General features: G+C 34.4%; 1 protein-coding gene across 2 annotated transcripts; it reads right to left on the bottom strand.

The window, feature by feature from the left end:
* Nucleotides 1–812: 812 nt before the first annotated feature.
* On the bottom strand, nucleotides 813–17,105 carry LOC145690716 (uncharacterized). Of its 2 annotated transcripts, XM_081765886.1 has the most exons (6): nucleotides 16,956–17,105; nucleotides 11,305–11,438; nucleotides 9,742–9,990; nucleotides 8,840–9,260; nucleotides 5,886–6,061; nucleotides 813–4,472 (listed from the first exon to the last, which is right to left on the bottom strand). In XM_081765886.1, the coding sequence occupies exons 2-6, from the start codon at nucleotides 11,413–11,415 to the stop codon at nucleotides 4,350–4,352; spliced, it is 1,080 nt and encodes a 359-aa protein (XP_081622012.1). In that variant the 5' UTR covers nucleotides 11,416–11,438; nucleotides 16,956–17,105; the 3' UTR covers nucleotides 813–4,349. The 2 variants fall into 2 exon arrangements, with proteins under 2 accessions (XP_081622012.1, XP_081622013.1); XM_081765887.1 differs by lacking the exon at nucleotides 11,305–11,438 and having other exon boundaries at nucleotides 16,956–17,077.
* Between the last annotated feature and the right edge of the window lie 931 nt (nucleotides 17,106–18,036).

Raw genomic sequence — 18,036 nt, 5'->3', positions numbered from 1 at the left:
AGTCATCCTGTATACTTGTGCGATCATATCTAAATTCTTTCTTCCAGCGTTTTACTGTAACAAGATAGGCATCCCTCACTATATACCATAATGAAATAAATTATTTTCAATAGCGTACATTTTAAACTTCTGTGGGAGTAAGACAAACTTAACGCTTTGGCATTGTTTATTATAATTTCAGGATTCTCACCTACCTGGAAAAGTGAGGGAATTTTAAGTATGGACTTTTACATTTCTGTTGGATTTTTCTTTTTGCCTTACCCCGAAATAAAGTTATTTGTTTTGAAAAATTTTCTACCTAAACACACAGACAGACAGACAGAGAACGAGGTACGGTCTACTGTCTGCTTTGCCTGCTGAGAATGGACTATCGTTCGTCCTCATGACCGGTCCATGAACAAAATATAACTGAAAGAGAAGTGGGTACCTACAACCAATTCTTTGTACAATTATAAGCGAAACACATATTATGAATAGAAAACACCAGTTGAAATTTTACAAACGTCTTGTATTATGGTGAAAAATTTACATAACTTTACACATTCTCACACATGAAACATTGTTACATTCTTCAGGAGAAAAGAATAAACATTATACTGAACTACTATATTTTACTTCACTTCTAATTTTAAAGCATTATTGCAAATTACTTTGTTACAAAATAACAAAAATGCAACACATGAAACGTATGGTAATTGAAAAATACAAAAACTTGCCATTCTCGTTCAAAAAATATTAATTGCGTTTCAATATGGGAGTACAAGAATTGTTCCAACAAATGTAATACAACAAATAATGTAAACAAAATTACAAACAAAAATACAACACAAAATTATGAAATACGAATAATGTAAAGATTATGAACTTTTACGATAAAGTGTAAATAGACACTTAACTAAGTACGAGGGATGTTCAATTCCAAGTATTATTTTCTCTCATGAGCATGAGAGTACACACTTACTATTACTTATAGTGTGCTATAGACGCTGGACAAAGCGTATCATTTGTTAAATAACCTATAGACATGTCCGAATGCATATGTGGAATTTGATGTTTTTGAATAACATAAACGCGAGTGAAGTTTACACATGACTTCAAGCTGAATAGAGTTAAGATAACCATATAATAATCTGTATAAGTTCTAGGATGCATATTTAAAAAAAGAAAAAGAGAAACACACCTTGCATGTGGTGCTTTATTATCTTTGTTGAATCTCCCTTTCAATATATCTGCCTGCGCTGGGGCCTTGCTTTCGAAAACTCCTATTAAAAACTAAAAGAAATAACATAATGTGATTTTTAAAGCCATGTAATACGAAACACTCCGCATGTCCCTAAACCACTAAAATTCTTTCACCTTAACAGCTCGAACTGTGTCCTTTCGTTTTGGAGATGTAAACGTATTAAAATTATTTCCATTATAAAAATAAATTTGTGTTCTGGAGAACAGAGTGGAATTGAATCATTTAGCAAAGTAGTGTACACAAGAAAAGTGAGAAGTGTAAATTATTAAAAAACGAAATATTTTCTTCGATACGTTTTACATCTTCGGAACAAAAGGACACAGTTCAAGCAGTTAAAGTGGCAACGTTTATTGTTTTGGGGACATGTGGAATGTTTTATTTTAGAACTTTAAAAGAAATTCACACACTTTCAATTTATTCTAGTTTGCAGTAGGAGTATTCGAGAGCGGGACCAAGGCTCCAGCGCGGGCGGATATATCGAAATGAAGAACTAACAAATACAATAAAGTACTACATGTAAGATGAGTTTTTTTTTCCTTGTTAAGGTAATTCTGTCAATAGTTAACCTTTGAATAGTGTACATAAGTACAAGATAATCTCAAACGAGGTTGCTCAGAGTCACAGTCTCTGTTAGCACTTGGCAAGTGAGATTATGCCCAATACTACTTGGAAGGGGTGTCGAAATGTTTTATTCATATATTAACATTGAAATATCTCTCGGTCAAAGGTGTACTCGTCGCATTGGGAGGATGACAGTCCCTAATGGATGGTCTAACAGAAACTCTTCTTAGAGTGAATTGTAGTACTCACTAATTGTAAAATGCCGGATGATTGGACTCATCTGAATATTTTACTAATTTTCGTCTTCATATCAAAGAAATTTCACAACACACTGTTCCACGTCAACACTCACATACTTTTCTACCATATCATCTAACAAGTGATTTGTGTGACTCATAGATTTTGCATATAATTGAATAATAGTAAATAATTGCCTTTTATAAGCATGACATAACAACATTTGTGTGTTTGCATCTCTTATACTCATGAGAAAGAAGCTTTTTACAATTACAATAAAACAGGAAAGACAAAACCTATTAAATCAGACCTAGTACAGTTCCCTTTAACTTCCCAAGAAAAAAAATTCACAACACAGTGTTCCACGTTCACACTCATATACTTTTCTACCACATCATCTAACGAGGGACTTGTGTGGCTCATAGATTTCACATACAATGGAATAATAGTAAATAATTGCCATTTATAAGCATGACATAACAATATTTGTCTGTTTTCATCCCTTATACTCATGAGAAAGAAGCTTCTTACAATTTCTATAAAACAGGAAAGACAAAACCTATTAAATCAGACCTAGTACAGTTCCCTTTAACTTCTCAAGCAACAAATAAATAAATAAACAAAATAAAAAATAAATACATAAAATATAAAATGATGGAACTCCATGTAATCTAAGCTAGCCAAGCTATTCTAAGGGCATTCTGACAGTTATGTATATCTTACTGTCGCACATGATAGTAATTGCATTCGGCACTAAAGAAAACAGAGCAGAGGGTTGAAACCAGTCACTCTCATTGGTTCTATGTACATGATATGCAAAATAATAAGTCCAATTCCACTGTTTGAAACAGAGAACATAAGAAAAAAACTCATCCATCATCAGCAACAAATATTTTAGTAATTTGTGCAAAAGCAGGAGTGTATCAATGCATAGATCTACTGTGACAACAGAAGAAATATGTAACCTCTGACCCTTAACTTTAATCCACTTCACTACGAACAAGTTTGATTGCCGCAGATCAAACCGTTCACACAGGAGGTGATTAGTTAAATTACTAACTGATACTTTCTTTGCACATGCAAAGGCATCCAACGTTTTGTTTTCAATAAAAATATCATTGAGGAGTAGCTGTTTTCTTAATGCTATTGTTTTAAAAATATTCAGTCGGTTACAAGAGGCCTTTGCAGAAAGAAAATCTGTAATCATAAATTGCAACTGTTCTGTGGAATCAACACAAACTCGGCGATTAAGTAGCCTATCCATAATTTTACGTTACATATAAATACAACTCCCGCGCACCTCACAGTCTGTGGGTACATACTCTCTAATTATCAGACCCAAGTGTCTTATCAATACCATCATCTCAGCAGCTGATGTTTTAATTCTTACATTGCAACCATCAACAACAATACAGTTTGTGGGTTTTGAACCTGAGTCGGGCCATAATTAAAAGCTTTCAATTGCTTTCTAAAATGTTAAGTGAAGTAAGTTTAGAACGAATTAGTAAAAATTCAACAAGAAATGGCATGACATAGCGACAGCAACCTTCAAAATAATCGTGAAGAATATCAACAGACACGTGGTCAAAAAGTTGAAAGCCATGCAATGTATCAAGAATGACACATCTTTCTTTTATACCAGTTTTTGATTTATTCTGTAACAATACAGCATGTTCATAATTTACTATTGTCCTTATGAAGAACAGATTTTCAAAACACATGGTCTGCAACTGTTTTTTATTTACTGAACATATTCGACACCAACAGTCTGCAACAAAACTTTCCACAAACCTCAAAATACTGTTTAGACCAAGATTATCGCCTGAGAAACAAACATGAAACCTTATATTACCTGTGTGCACATCTGTGGATACATTAATACCAGTATTACGCAAGAAGTTAAGTTGTTCACTTACTTGCTTAAAAACTGTCATTAACAAACTGTACTCTGTCTGATGCATGAAATAATGCTAAGAGAAATATGTAATTCAATTGTGAAAGCAAATGGCCAGCCAGAAAAGGTAGTGATAAATAAACAGCACCCAATTTATGAATGGTATAATGGCTACCAAGAGGATTGCTTATCTCGGAATAATAATAATAATAAAAAAAATCAACGGGAGCATTAAACTATCCTGCTCTTCAGTTTTGGCCATGATGTCTAGCCAGACTCTGCTTTGTATTATGTTTTCCATACCAGCTGTACAATTTTGTAGCCGTTTCAGGTTCCGCAAAATTGGTTTTAAAACTTCATTCATACATAAGAAATTCTGAAAAACTGAGGCGGAGTCTTTCTGCTTCTCACTTGTTATTCTCTGGAGTTTTTCTGCTTCTCATTTGCTATTTTTATTATTTTGTCACGGACCCTAAGGATGCCACTAAACTGTGAATAGTTTTTTCCAGGTTCCTTGTAGTCAAAATCGGTAAGTAACTGAAATAAAAAGCAGTGTTGATGTCAGAAACCTATTAATATCTCTGTCATATATAGCCTATTACATAGAAACTACTGAATTATTAACATTTGGGAGTAACTATATAAAAGTGCCTTTTCTCAAACCAGTCAGGTATTAATGACCTCACCATGGAGAATAGGTTTGGAAACCAGAAGGATAAAGATTTGTTTTTCACAGTTAAAAATCAAATCGCGCTTTAGGTAAATTAAGGTAATCTGCTATATTCTTGCTAGTATTCATGCAGTTGAAACATAAACCAATCATATATATATATATATATATATATATATATATTGTTCATTTTTATTCGCGGATCTGATTAGCCAGCGAGCCGCCATTAGGTCATCAGTGATTTAAGACATTTAAGCTACACATATTATGAAATAATTCAAAAGTCATGTGCGTCCCTAAATTTGTTACAAAATTTCATATATAGGAAATAGATTGTCACGATAGTTGATCAGGCAAAGAAACAATTTTTAGAATTTATGTTCTTTCGTCAATTACTCGAAAAACATTAAGCAGATTTTGATGGGATTTTAGTGGTAGATAAACTTACTGGCGAACTTCAACTAAGTTTGACTGTTTGGTTTATAATTGTTTTCATGTTCCCACGAGATACGGTAGTTCTGGGTTTCAGGCCAGGCATAGAATATGAGGTCTTATCAAATCCAAACGCACTACAAAATGGTTGTATATATTAAGGTGCTGATGATGATCACCTACACTTCCCCCTGCATCACACTTTATTGTATCATCTAGGAAACAGAAATGTTTCTAGGAACGTTAGCGAATGGCACTAAAGTATTATAAATCATGACGGACCGTATAGCTGACAATCTCAGTTTGTGAATTGTGAACATATTTAAGTAGGTACCCTCGTTAGCTTTAAATTGAAGAATGGAGAAATATACAAATATTACGTTTATTTCCAAAATTCTTACCTGCGAAGACACAGGACAACTGATATAATTTAACCCTTGAAGCTATATAAAATATACTCCAACTTACACACTACAAAGTTTCTGACTTGCTTCTTGAGAAAGAAAAAGATAACGACTTACTCAAGAGAAACATCTAAACCAGCTTTCACATATACAAAAAAAAAAAAAAAAAAAAAAAAGAAACTTAATAGAATGAAATATAAAACTTGTTTGCTCTCAAATTTGATCTTACACTTTTTGTAATGCAATATTTTGTAGTTTTCTCTTACAAGAAAAAGCATACAATTGAATTTCGTATCTATGAGACAATTATTCGTCAAAACTGAAGCTGCTGCTTGTGAGGGCTAAGATTCATAAGAAACGATAAAAATTATTCGTATTTAGCATTTGATTCGAATATTGTGAAAAAATAACCAATGCACTAACATATCCCCCTACACCACTTACCAGTTGATATCCCTGTTGTTGCTTCAAGGCTGGGTATTTATTGAAATACTCGCTCAGAGTAACTTCAGTATCTTCTAAATATTTTAGCCGAGAGTCTACGGTTTCCTTCCAATACAGGGACCATGGCTGGATTGCATTACTCAGCCACTGCAGGTGTTCAGCCACAGATGGAGCAACTGAAAGAAAGTAAATATTGAGATGACGCTTCAGGTATCTGATTTTAATGCTTTTTAATATTTTATCTTTTGTAAAAGTACTAGAGACCAGATATGTAAAAAAAAACTTTTTTTCTTTGGCAGAAGGTCGTCGATGTTGATGGGAACTATTTTTGATCTTCCACGTACGTCTAAGGTGACATATCGATGTTCGAAAATGCGGGTGGAAAAGGGACAGAACTTTCTTGGTTACCGTTATATAAGAGTGGCATAACATTATTAAGAACTAACTCTAAAAATAAAAAATAAAATGTTCTAAGGTATAGACATTTCTTATGTATATGAATTCCTTCTATTACGTTTCTTATTATAGATTTATTTTATTATAACAACTGTATACAATTTTAATAATAGGTAAGTGCTTCTTCTGTAAATAAGATTTTAGTTTAAAAACTGATCATTTATAAAATGTGTTAGGCATATCGTATTTTTTTCTGACCTTTACAGTAAGTATTAAGAGGAAACGGTGGTAATGTATAAAAAAACGTGGATGGCAAATTGTTCATGATTCTCTCTTGAAGGCAATTTTGAAATCTGGTTCCTGCTCTATTTCGCTTAGTATTGATTGTAGTAAATAAATCGAAGGACTTGTGGCAAAAGCAACCCTTGTTGAAAGAAGATTTTTTTTTTCAGAAAAATGAAAAGAAAGCTGCATGTTTTACAAGGTATCAGAGACACGTATAAAGAAACAGATTTGCAGAGTTTCTCATACTGTATACTAGAGAAAGCTCTCTTTTTATTCTTCAGAGAAATTTTGTATTTTAACAAGGGTTATTTTGGAAAAAGCCCCTCAATTCATATTAAAACTGGATAACTGTAATTAGTTTATACACAGACTTAATTATCAGGATTATAGACTTACAGGCAGACAAGATTATATATATATATTAATCATTATCAGCTGCTGATATATACCGCTTGTGGGAAGGTAACTCTTGGGCCGCGCCGTGATCAGTTTCACACACGACAGAATAAAGTCGCTTTAACTCAGGCACTATTAGTCCTACACTAATATAAGCATGCATTTTTTGGAAGAGCATAAAATGGCGAAAAACGTTTAGAAGACACATTTTTCCAAATTCGATCTTGTAAATAATCTGTGGCTAAAAACTGACTTCACACGCAACCAATACTAAGTGAAAATAACAAGAAAACCATTATATTTAGCTCAAAAATGCACTGAAATTAATTTGAAGACAATTACGCAAACAAAATGAAAAAACTTTGTATGCTTTAGCTTCAATAGTTACGAAGATATAGTGAATAATACAAATGGCTAAAATTTCGGCTTTCTGGCATCCGGCTCTGGTGTTTTTGTGATCAGTGATGGGTATATATTCAAAAAAATATCGGATGCCAAATTGTTACATGATTTGCCCTTAGACCTCAATTTTTTAGCCCCGATGCTTAGACTATACTAAGTAATAAAAGTACTTCTGAAAGAAACTCACATTACATCCAGTGCTTTATTATTCTTATTAATTCTTTCTTTAATATTTCTGCCTGCGCTTCTCCCTTGGTCTCGAACATTCCTACTACGAACTAGAAGACACTGTGATTTTTAAGTTTTGTAATATGAAACACTCGACGTGTCCTCAAAACAAAACACATTCTTTCACCTTAAAGTTCGAATTATATCCTTTCGTTTTGGAGATGTAAAACGTATTAAAGAAAATATTTTGTTTTGTTTTAATAATTTACACTTCTTTCACTTGTTTCTCTTGTTCATTTACACACAAGGATGTAAGGTGAGTATAATCTATTCCAGCCTGTTCTCCTAAATACAAGCTTGTTTTAACAATGACAACAATACGTTCACCTCACCAGAACGAAAAGACACAGTTCGAGCTGTTACGGTGAAAGAATATTCAGTGCTTTGGGGACATGTGGTGTGTTTAGTATTACAGGATTTAAAAACAAAAATAAATAAATAAAAGAATAATAACAATAAAATAGCATGTAAATAAATAAAAATATAATACAAAGTCTAGTATATAGTAGGAAGATTTCAGACCAAGGCTCCAGCTCGGGAGGCAATATTGAAGAAATGAAATATTAACCAGGATAAAAAGCACGAGATGCAAGGTAGGTTTCTTTTTCTTCGTTAAATATTCAACCTAGAGCACCTACACGTTATTAAAATTACTTATTTACACTTGTATAGTGTGTGTTTTTTGTCAGATCTTACTAATAGTTCTCAGAAATGGAATAACGGGAAAATTTTAGTGTTTACATGAGTCATTCGGAAACAAATGCAATTAGCAGGATTTGGACGTGAAAAGAACATAGCAAAAATTTGAAAATTTAGTCCTAATACAGCAATACCCATACATCAATTCGCGGGTTGCACTTTTCTTGTGTCTCCAGCTGCTCTAGTGGCTAGCACATATGCCTTTAGTGCGCATGGTCCCGAGTTCGATCTCCGTTGGGAGACCACATAAAACTTAATTCCACCATCATTCACTTTCATTAACCATCCAGCTCCTTTTGCTAAAAGGGTATAACTGTGGGCCGTTAAACTTAATTATTGATAATTAATTATATGCACTTCGCTTGGGAGATAAAGTCACTATCACAAAAACGATATCTTGTCTTGTAAGCTGATAAAAGATTCCATTCACCAGAGTGAACCTTTTCTTTAAGGCTTAAGTGCTTTAAAATATTTAGCAGATAAAGTAAATATATAATACAATAGATCCTAGCACTTTCAAAATATTTGGCAACTGAAAAAATACTTACCGACTTCAGTATCATCTTCAGTACAGCTGGAATCTGTTAGTGTTGCTGGTGATGAGGGTCTTGAGTTTCTTGACCTACTGAATCCAGGAAGCTCCCCAAGTTTGCGGAATCTTCTGCGCCTTGATATATAAGCTTCATACAAGATGCCACCAGCGTTCCGTTTCTTTCGGTAAGGGATAGCACTTAATGAGGAAGTGAAGTAAATAGCTGGAAGCTCCTTCGGAAATATTTTTCTTATTTCAAGAGCTAACTTAGTAAAGGTTTCTGCGTGAACTTTTAAGGATGTGCTATCACCTAAGATCGCTCTGATTATTATTCCACCAAGCTCTTTTCTCTGCCTCTGTGTTAAGAGTCCACCGGTTGTATTTCCTGCTGCAATAAGACCTTTCCCATCCATGGAGCTCTGTAGTACTTTGAGAACCTGTAATATAAATCACCGAAACATATATTGCATATTGGATGATCTAATGTTCATGCTTAATAGAAGAGAGTTAATATTCGAGAAAACAGATACAAGCTTGAACAAAGGTAATGTATAAAGAGCGAAAGGTAATTTAAAATCTTCAAGGAAGCATAGTGCAAATGCTGCTACTTAATTTGTCGAAATACTTTTGTATGAACAGTGACTGAATATACAAGGAATTGTTCACAGTAAAATAAACATGGTATGATAAAATTGAGAACAATGAAACTGGCACTATGTATGTGAACAGAGTGAAAGGTACCTTTTTTTTAAAATAACGAATTGTCATTGAGAACTTGGTTATTTCTCACATCTATGGTTTCGAAGTGGCCTCGTTTAGCAGTGCATTACGAAGCGTCTGGAAGTACGTTGCTCCGTAAAGTGAGCCCAGCTATACGTACAAATATAAAATAAAAAGTTCATTATATCAATAACTTACAAAATTATCATCCTGTTCCCTGTTTACTTCAAAATCTTTCCTTGCACACAGTGGTTCATAAAGCTGAATTTGCTGATTTGAAGTTGCTAATTCTTCTCGTCCAACAATTGGTTCCGAAGTGTCCGGTAAAGTTTTTGCTGTGTTCGTTCGACGCTGTAAAAATACTTCTTCTGCACCTGTTGCTTTTAATACACTCGTAGATATGTCCAGTATGGAATCTTCAAACTCTGGTTCAAAGGAAGGATTAACCTACAAATAAACATATTAAATACATACATACTGGAAAGTACGGTTGAGAATCATTATTCAGAAGCAAACTTAATACACTAATAATAAACTTTTTAAAAGTTACAGGAAAGCGTATGCAAGCCACAACAATTAAATACGAATTGTCACTGTCCGGAGAGAAAAAAAATCGATGAGTGATTAGAAAAGCTTCACGAAAAGCTGAGTATTTTACAGTAAAAATGAGAAACAAACTTTATAAAAAGACGATATGAAACAGTAAAATTCTAGGAAATTAGTATCTTGAGCTAAATTGCTAGAGCTAAATTGGTGTAACCATCCTCTAGGCTACTACTTTGTGATTTACAAGTTTCGGTCCGAAGAGATTGGACTTCATCACCTAACTAAGGGTGGTTATACTACGTACTTAAAATTTCAAACCTATTAATAAAAGCAAGTATTTACTGACTGCATTCTCTGTCTTTCCCAAGGCATCAATAAAGGAAAAGTCTCTGTGTGGGACATCAGAAGGCAACTAACGAAAAAAAAGAAGAAAAAATACTCGGATCTGACAACACGGAGCGACCCAGCATTGTGCGTAGCTAAAGACACCGTAATGCAATAGGCAGAAAATTCAACGAAACTCACCTTTGAAGCAGTTAATATATTATTCATTATATAACATTTCACGTATATTCAACTAAAAAAAAAGTATTCCTCATATAAGCTTAGCACTAAGTATGAGATTTAAAAAAAAAATGGCCAAAATTACAATTAAACTGGAAGTCTTGACAATAGTTGATTGTTGTTACACATTGTAAAACAAAACCATAAGAATGTAACAATACAACACTATCTCCTACAGAACCCCATCTCCCTGTTTAACACAAAGATGTGACTTGTATATTCTTCGCAGGTAATTATACATGAAACATTTTCAATGGGTGCTTAGTACAAAGTATATGCTCATGATCAACTATTCGCACAACGTACATTATGCAAGAAGAATGTTATAATATATTCTTGTTCTATAAACTACTTTTTCCACACTAAACGTTTTCGTACCAAATTTCTTTGTACAATCCGCGGCAAAAAACCTGCAACATGAGAATGTAAGTTTATTGCGAAACTACGCCTAACAGCACAGGGAATGAACATAACGTCTAAGTGGAACGAATCATGCCAGGATAAACCTCGGCCTCCTCCCGTGCACACTTATTTTGAAGCAAAAGACTTCGTCATTTCACAATAAACTTATATGCTCATGTTGCAGGTTTTTTGCCGCGGATTGTACAAGTACTGTGTCAACTCATAAGTATTATTTGGAAATGCTCTTACATTTTGAGTGTCGACAGCTTGAGACCAAACAGTCCAGTTCTCCCAGAATTTAGCACGGAGGCCGATCTGTGGAATAAGCTGCTCCATGTCCCTTTCATTCAGGAAACGCATGGCTGTTATATCAATACAGTTTTCTTATATAGAAAAAAAAAAGACAATGTTATAACTTGTGCTAATAATTATTTACACACAGCAATGAGTTGATGAAAGTGTTCTTATGATAATCAAGACTTATGAGCAATCAGAGCAATTTCTTCATCTTTTTTTCCTTCGAGGGAAGTTCTACATAAAATATCTCACGGGACGAAAGTAAACAAATTACCAGCAAACACTAACTGCTGTATGTTTAGTTTAAATGGATCAAATAATATTTTACTGCAATAAGTAATTAGGCTACATGCTGGAATTGGACGAAAACAATGCTATTTGCAATTTTTATTAAATTTTATAAAAGCTGCAAGCTGTTGCAATTATTTATTGAAGTTCGGCGTCCCCTTTCAAACCAAGGCTGTGTAAGAAGTGGGTCTGCATTGGACATCGAACCCAAGACCCCGTGCACCAAAAGTGCGCGAGCTAACCACTTGATCAGCTGTCTAAATGTTGAATATTTGCTACTTGTGTGGTTACATTTTTACTAAAAATTATTCAAACGGAAACTGTTAGAGAATTCTACCTTAACATTTGTTCAAGCATTAGAAGCCGTAATTTAATTATTCGCAGCATTAAATAACGATCTAACGCGACAGGGCATAGGATGTATTGTCAGGGGTGTAGCCACAGAGGGAAAATGGACCTGGAACCTCCAAAGGAAGTTCATCTATTATGTTTCTATGAAACATGTTTAATACTTATAATAAATGAAAGTTTTTAAAATAATATATTGCAAATACAATTATTTTCGTTAAACAATTAAAAATAAAACGGCATTTAAAAGACGAGACTGTTTATATACTAGTACATCATAGGAGACTGATTTAGTGCTTCCACGTATCGTGTCTTCGGCGCGAGACTCGGATACGATTGCGGGCGGGCACGTTGTAGCGTAGCTCCACTTCTTACATAGTATTGGTGATGAAACGGACGCTAAAATAAACTCTCACAACAGCAATTTGTGAGAATTCATGATTAACACTGACAACGAGGGTGGGCAAAAACCTTTTTTTTTTCATTGAAAAAAACACAAACTTTTTTTTTTGTTTGTTTAAACCAGGATTTTATGGTTTAAATAATTAGCACTATATATTTATATCACATGTGGAGATAAATAAGTTTGTTTCGCCTTTGAGTTATTATGCAACAACGGGTTATGTCGGAAGGGGTCACATAAGCTTCAAGCGGAATCTAAACTGCTACTCGGCTTACATCCAAGAGAAATTATCCTCCATTTAAACTCGAAACCGAGAATAATTATAGCCACAAATGCGATACTCTACCACTCACTCACGGACTCCTGATAAAAATGCATTGTACTGATCTTTACATACTTGTTAATATAATTATCAAGAGTCATTTCAGAAGGACAAAAAGATGAACAGTTGCACAAGTGAAACCATTATACAGAATTACATACGGATAATTTCAAAATACTGCAGAGTACATAACTAATTTAGTCCAAGTTAGTTCACTACGACTTTTATTAGTCCAAGTTAAAGAAATATAACAACTTAATTTGCATATCAGTAAGAGAAGTGAATAAAGATACGAATTGGCTCTGACCCACTTATACATAAATAGATACCAAAGATACTTCTGATTTCAATAAATGTCTCTCGTGGAGTTTGTATGACCCCCCCAAAAAGTACAGCATTTCGATCAATAGTACACATTATTAAAACGAAACAATATTTAAGCTTTTGATTCCAATTGCATAACAATAATAACAAACTATAAAAAATCACAAAAGAAACATTCATAAACTTATACAAAAAAGAAGTTGCTTTTGTAGTGTAATCTCTTTGAGTAATGAATGGGGAATTTGGATCTAAATATAATACGAATAATATAAGGGAGTGAAACGTGATAACCCACAAATATGAGTTCATCAAGATTTTACGAACACTTACACTTTTATGAACATTTTTCGTTTTCTGGTTTAAACCAGTTTTCTTTTTTCTTTTTTTTTTTTTTTTAACCAGCCAACCCTGCCACAGCTCCTTTCAGAAATTCACCTTTGCTATAGAAACTAGGCTACATAATATTGATTATATTTAATTAATATTGAGCACCCATCAACTTTAACCTCACAACCCTTATTGGCAGGTCACTTGCTGCAACTGAGAAGCTCCCATGCACCACGGTCCTCAGCTAGTCTCTGCCTTGGCGTAACAATTTTCTGTTTTGATATCCTCCTCACTTCCTCTTTCTTTCCTTCCACCATACCCTCTAGCACGTCCCTCATAATACAGTTCCTTCTCAGTCAATGTCCCAACCAGTTCCTCTTCCTCCTCTTAATTACATCTAATTTTTTTTTCTTTCTCCCATACTAATTCTAACACCTACTCATTAGTTTTTCGTTCAACCCAGAAGGGTTGTAGGATTGCCATATTTAAAAAATGAAGATCCGGGACGCTACTAAATGCTTAAAATGAAAAGATGTGTTATATACTAACTTCCTTCCTTCCATTAGATAGAGTTGTTCAGGTATTGCGTAATCACAGTTTTGGTCATTTTAGTAGACCTTCTCTTCCCTAGTTAAGCAAACGAAAGCAGATGATTTATCCCTTCTCCCCTGGTAAGCAATTTCTTTTTCTCAGGATCTATTACGTTTCGAGGCTTTCAGAGCCTGTTTTAGCTCTTCAAGATATGATGTTTCCTTTAACACGTTTTGTCTGTTCGTTTTTTTTTTTTAAGAACTGTTAATTCATTGACAATATGTTCTGGCGGCGTTTGTTATCTTGAAGAACTTCTTTCGTTTATTTTTTTAACTTAATTAAATCCATGATTTATGTATTCAAGTCTTTTATTCTTTCTTCAATTTTTCAACTTTTGAACTGCCATACTCAGAAGTTGAAGAGAATAATTATATACCTAATCTTATGAAAAAAAATATGATATTTCCTTCCTTTCTTCTTCGCTGAAAGCAGGGACATTTAAGCGTCCCGAGAAACATTTTCGGGACGCAGATCTCGATTCCGTGACAGTCCCGGAATTTCCGGGACAAATGATGACCTTTCATTAACCATACATCAAAAGTATATAGTTGAGTAAATAAAATAGAGTTTATAACTAAGTAAAATGGGACAATCACGAGGAAATGCATGTTTACGGTGTTTGTCTACTAAAAAAAAAAAAAACACTTGAATGAAACTGAAATCGAATATGGGACCCATTAGAAGTGTCACCGCAGCCCTGAGTATTTGCATTAATATTAATTATACATTTATTGTGTTTTTCCCAATTCTGGAGGTCTTTACAACGGCAATAACGCAAGTGAGACGGATAGGGCAATGCACATCAAAAATTCCTTAGTGTGGTACTTTTATTTGAGACTATTCTGGGGTTAAGTGCCGTATTGCCGAACCAATTTTAGGAAATTTACCGGGTCAACTGGAGAACTTATTTAAGTTTGTGAGGAGGAATGAGTGAAAGTCAGGTAAGTGAAATAGTAAAAGTGAAGAACGTTGTCTTTGTTGGCTGTTTTTGATGTTGTAAGCAGTACTGTATGTGGAGGCGGAAGGACTTTTTCGCGGAGAGGTACATTTCTTAGGATATAGTAGCGTGAAAGACATGACGTTGGGGAAGAAGGAAGAGCATTTCGAGGGCTATTTAGCGAAGTATTTATTTAAGGAAAGGAAACCCCAGGAAACTGTTGTACACAATTTTCTTCTTGAAATTGGAAAAGTTTACAAGCCTGAGTTTTGAAGGTAAGTGACTTCTAACTGAACGGGAATCTATTTCTGCATAGTGTACAGAAGCTATATTGTATGTTAACAAGTGAAGCGTTGCAAGTGTGAAACGATGACAAGTGCTCTTGTAATTTTTACGATCGCCAAAACCCAGATATTTGTAACCATTCTCGCTAATGCATACACCCACCGTCGATGACGCGCCTGCACCTTTCGGATGTACCCCCTCACTCCCCTCGGCCTTCCTGCCATGACTCGGCTAAATAGCATTTGTGCTTTTTAGTGGCCACCTAGCACAGGTTGGTTTCTGTTTTGGCATTTATTCCGAAATTGGGCGTCCGCTTTCGCCACGTTTTTTCGCTGTTATCTCTTTTCCACACTTTCTGCAATTTGTTATTAGGTTCATTAATCCGTGCTCTTCACAAACTTTTAAAAGATTTTGCTCGTTATCAACGTATTGCTTCATAAATGTTTAAACTGTTAGTTCATTGCCCTTGTACACTCGCCATTTTGATAACATAAATGCTCGTTTCTTTCCCACAATGCAACTGTTCAGTTACCTTGCGCCAAATAGTTCCCTCCGCTCGCCGTATAGTCCCATGTTTATAACCGCTTATATATAACAAATAACCAGATCTTTCGAGACTCTTATATATTATCAAGCACACAAACGATCAAATTATCCATATCCTTCCTGTAAATTTTAAAAATTTTGCTGCAAACGGACGCCCAACTCTGGAACTTAACCCCCTGTTTTTGCGTTTTAGTTACTATGTCCCTAACGTAAAGTGACGTAACTTTATGCAACCCAACAAAATATAGGTGAATGCGGTACATTTTTTTTTTTTCGTTTTCAAAGTGGTCCTACGATACGGCACAAATGCCCTATTCTGTATTTCACCTTCAGTTTAAATGCTGGTGCAGATTAAGAATACTCCATCAAATTAAGATTGCATTTATCTCTTTTCTTACTTGAAACGATTCCCTACATTCTGGACTGTTCTTACATTGGCGCATGCCCAAATAAATCCGTACAGATTGATAACATGGTGCAAACTGATGTGTCTTGGAAATTATCATGTTTCCCTATTACATAGATTTATTTAATTATGAAACCTACTTGTAGTGCCTCAGAAATTGTTTCCTGGCATAGGTGTAGCTGTACCGAAATACTAAGCAGTAGGCCTACGGTTTTAAGGTGTAAACAAAATTAACTACTCTGATGACTGAAAGGCAAGGTTCTAGAACACAGGTCCCCCTTCTCATTTAGCTGTAATAAAGACAGAAAGCAACGTGCCCTGCGGGGCTCTAACCTGCCTTCACTCGCTAACGCTCGCTCGGCAATACTATGTAAATTAAATATTAAACTTTGCTACAGGAAGGAATCAACCTAGCTACTAATCTATATAGGGCGACCTGTGTTCTAGAACGTTCCCTGATTGAAATGCATAAAATTCATATTCGTATAATTAATTGACAATAGCTCTGCATTAGATAACTCACTCACTAAATTTGCTCAATCAACATAAACTAAAATAAATCTCAGTATGCAGCTAAAAGTTACTTGCGCATATAGAATGTAGCATGTGCCCTCCAATATTTAAACGCTATCGACGCCACTTTTATACTTTGTTAACAATATTCCCCATCTCGCCGCACCTTTGAATAACGTTCAATGTATAAGTGTGACGAGCTTTAAACTTCTTTTCGGAAGTAGTAAATACACAATATCAAATTAATATTTAAGTTAAATTGAAAGTTTGGAACCAACTTTGTAAGGTTCCATTGCTGGAGTAGTATACTTACTTCTTCATCCATTACCTTCAACGTATGGTTCTTGTTTTTTAGTCCTAGCTTCCTTAGCAACAACGTTAATAGCTAGTTGTTTCCCTCTTTAAGTGTTGCCAACAAGTTGACACAAGAAGTCGCTAAATGGGAGATGAAATGACTCCAATTTCGGGTGAAAAGTCGCAACAAAATTATTAATGGAACTCTCTCTCTATCTCTCTCTCCCTCACTATATATATATATATATATATATATATATATATATATATATATATATATATATATATATATATATATATATATATATATGTGTGTGTGTGTGTGTGTATGTTTTAAATTTGTGGTCAATTCAGATTGAAAGAATCATATGTAACTAAGAATAATTTCATTTTTAGAACGATATATGTATTTTTTAATTTATGATCAATTTCAGTTCAGCAAAATCAAAAATGAGTTTAGAAAAACGAACAAAGAATTGAATCTTACATCCACTTCACTTTTACTTACGTTTCTACAAATTATCAACTTACTCTTGCTAACGTATTATTTTTGCCTTTAAACGGAAGCTCTGCAACCTAAAGGACATTATAAATTGGAATTGGTCTCCGTTAGCGGACAAGAGATAACAGCAATCGTAACGAAAATATGGAGACACATGCTATATACTTTCCCAGCTCATCAGTGCTTACGCTAATTTAAATAAACAAAAGGAAAACAAACATATATCTAAGCTGATTCGACTAATAGTACTTCATTATAGGACAAGTTGTTGGTAGCACAAAAGTCGCTAGTTTTGTACGTAAGTCGCCAAATTCTCATTCAAAAATCACCAAAACAGTCGCTAATCGAAAAAGATATTTTTGTCGCTATCCTGAAAGTTGAACCCCCTAGATTTAGCAACTTCTCCCCCGAATTGGCATCACTGCCCTCTTTTCCACACTTTTTCGTCGCAGAAGAACTAGACTGGCTGTGATTGGATAATTTTATTCACATGATTGATTTCGTGTTAAAAACATCTTTCCTCTCTCTCCTTCTCACAGAATGATATGACGTCATATTACTCTCGTAATGTAGGGAGTCACAGATTTAGAAAGAATCA

This window comes from Thermobia domestica, chromosome 7, assembly GCF_964235325.1.
Source record: "Thermobia domestica chromosome 7, izTheDome1.hap1.1, whole genome shotgun sequence".
In the NCBI taxonomy this organism is placed as follows: Eukaryota; Metazoa; Arthropoda; class Insecta; order Zygentoma; family Lepismatidae; genus Thermobia; species Thermobia domestica.
This window is presented reverse-complemented; position numbering and strand designations above follow the sequence as displayed.

What these genes read in the sequence shown, in the direction of transcription:
- LOC145690716 (XM_081765886.1), bottom strand. Translation starts at nt 11,415, where the DNA reads ATGCGTTTCCTGAATGAAAGGGACATGGAGCAGCTTATTCCACAGATC. An exon ending in AAGCTGTCGACACTCAAAAT is followed by an intron (nt 9,991 to 11,304) that starts GTAAGAGCATTT and finishes GTTTATTTGTAG; the next exon opens with GTTAATCCTTCCTTTGAACC. An exon ending in TGAAGATGATACTGAAGTCG is followed by an intron (nt 6,062 to 8,839) that starts GTAAGTATTTTT and finishes ACTTTCTTTCAG; the next exon opens with TTGCTCCATCTGTGGCTGAA.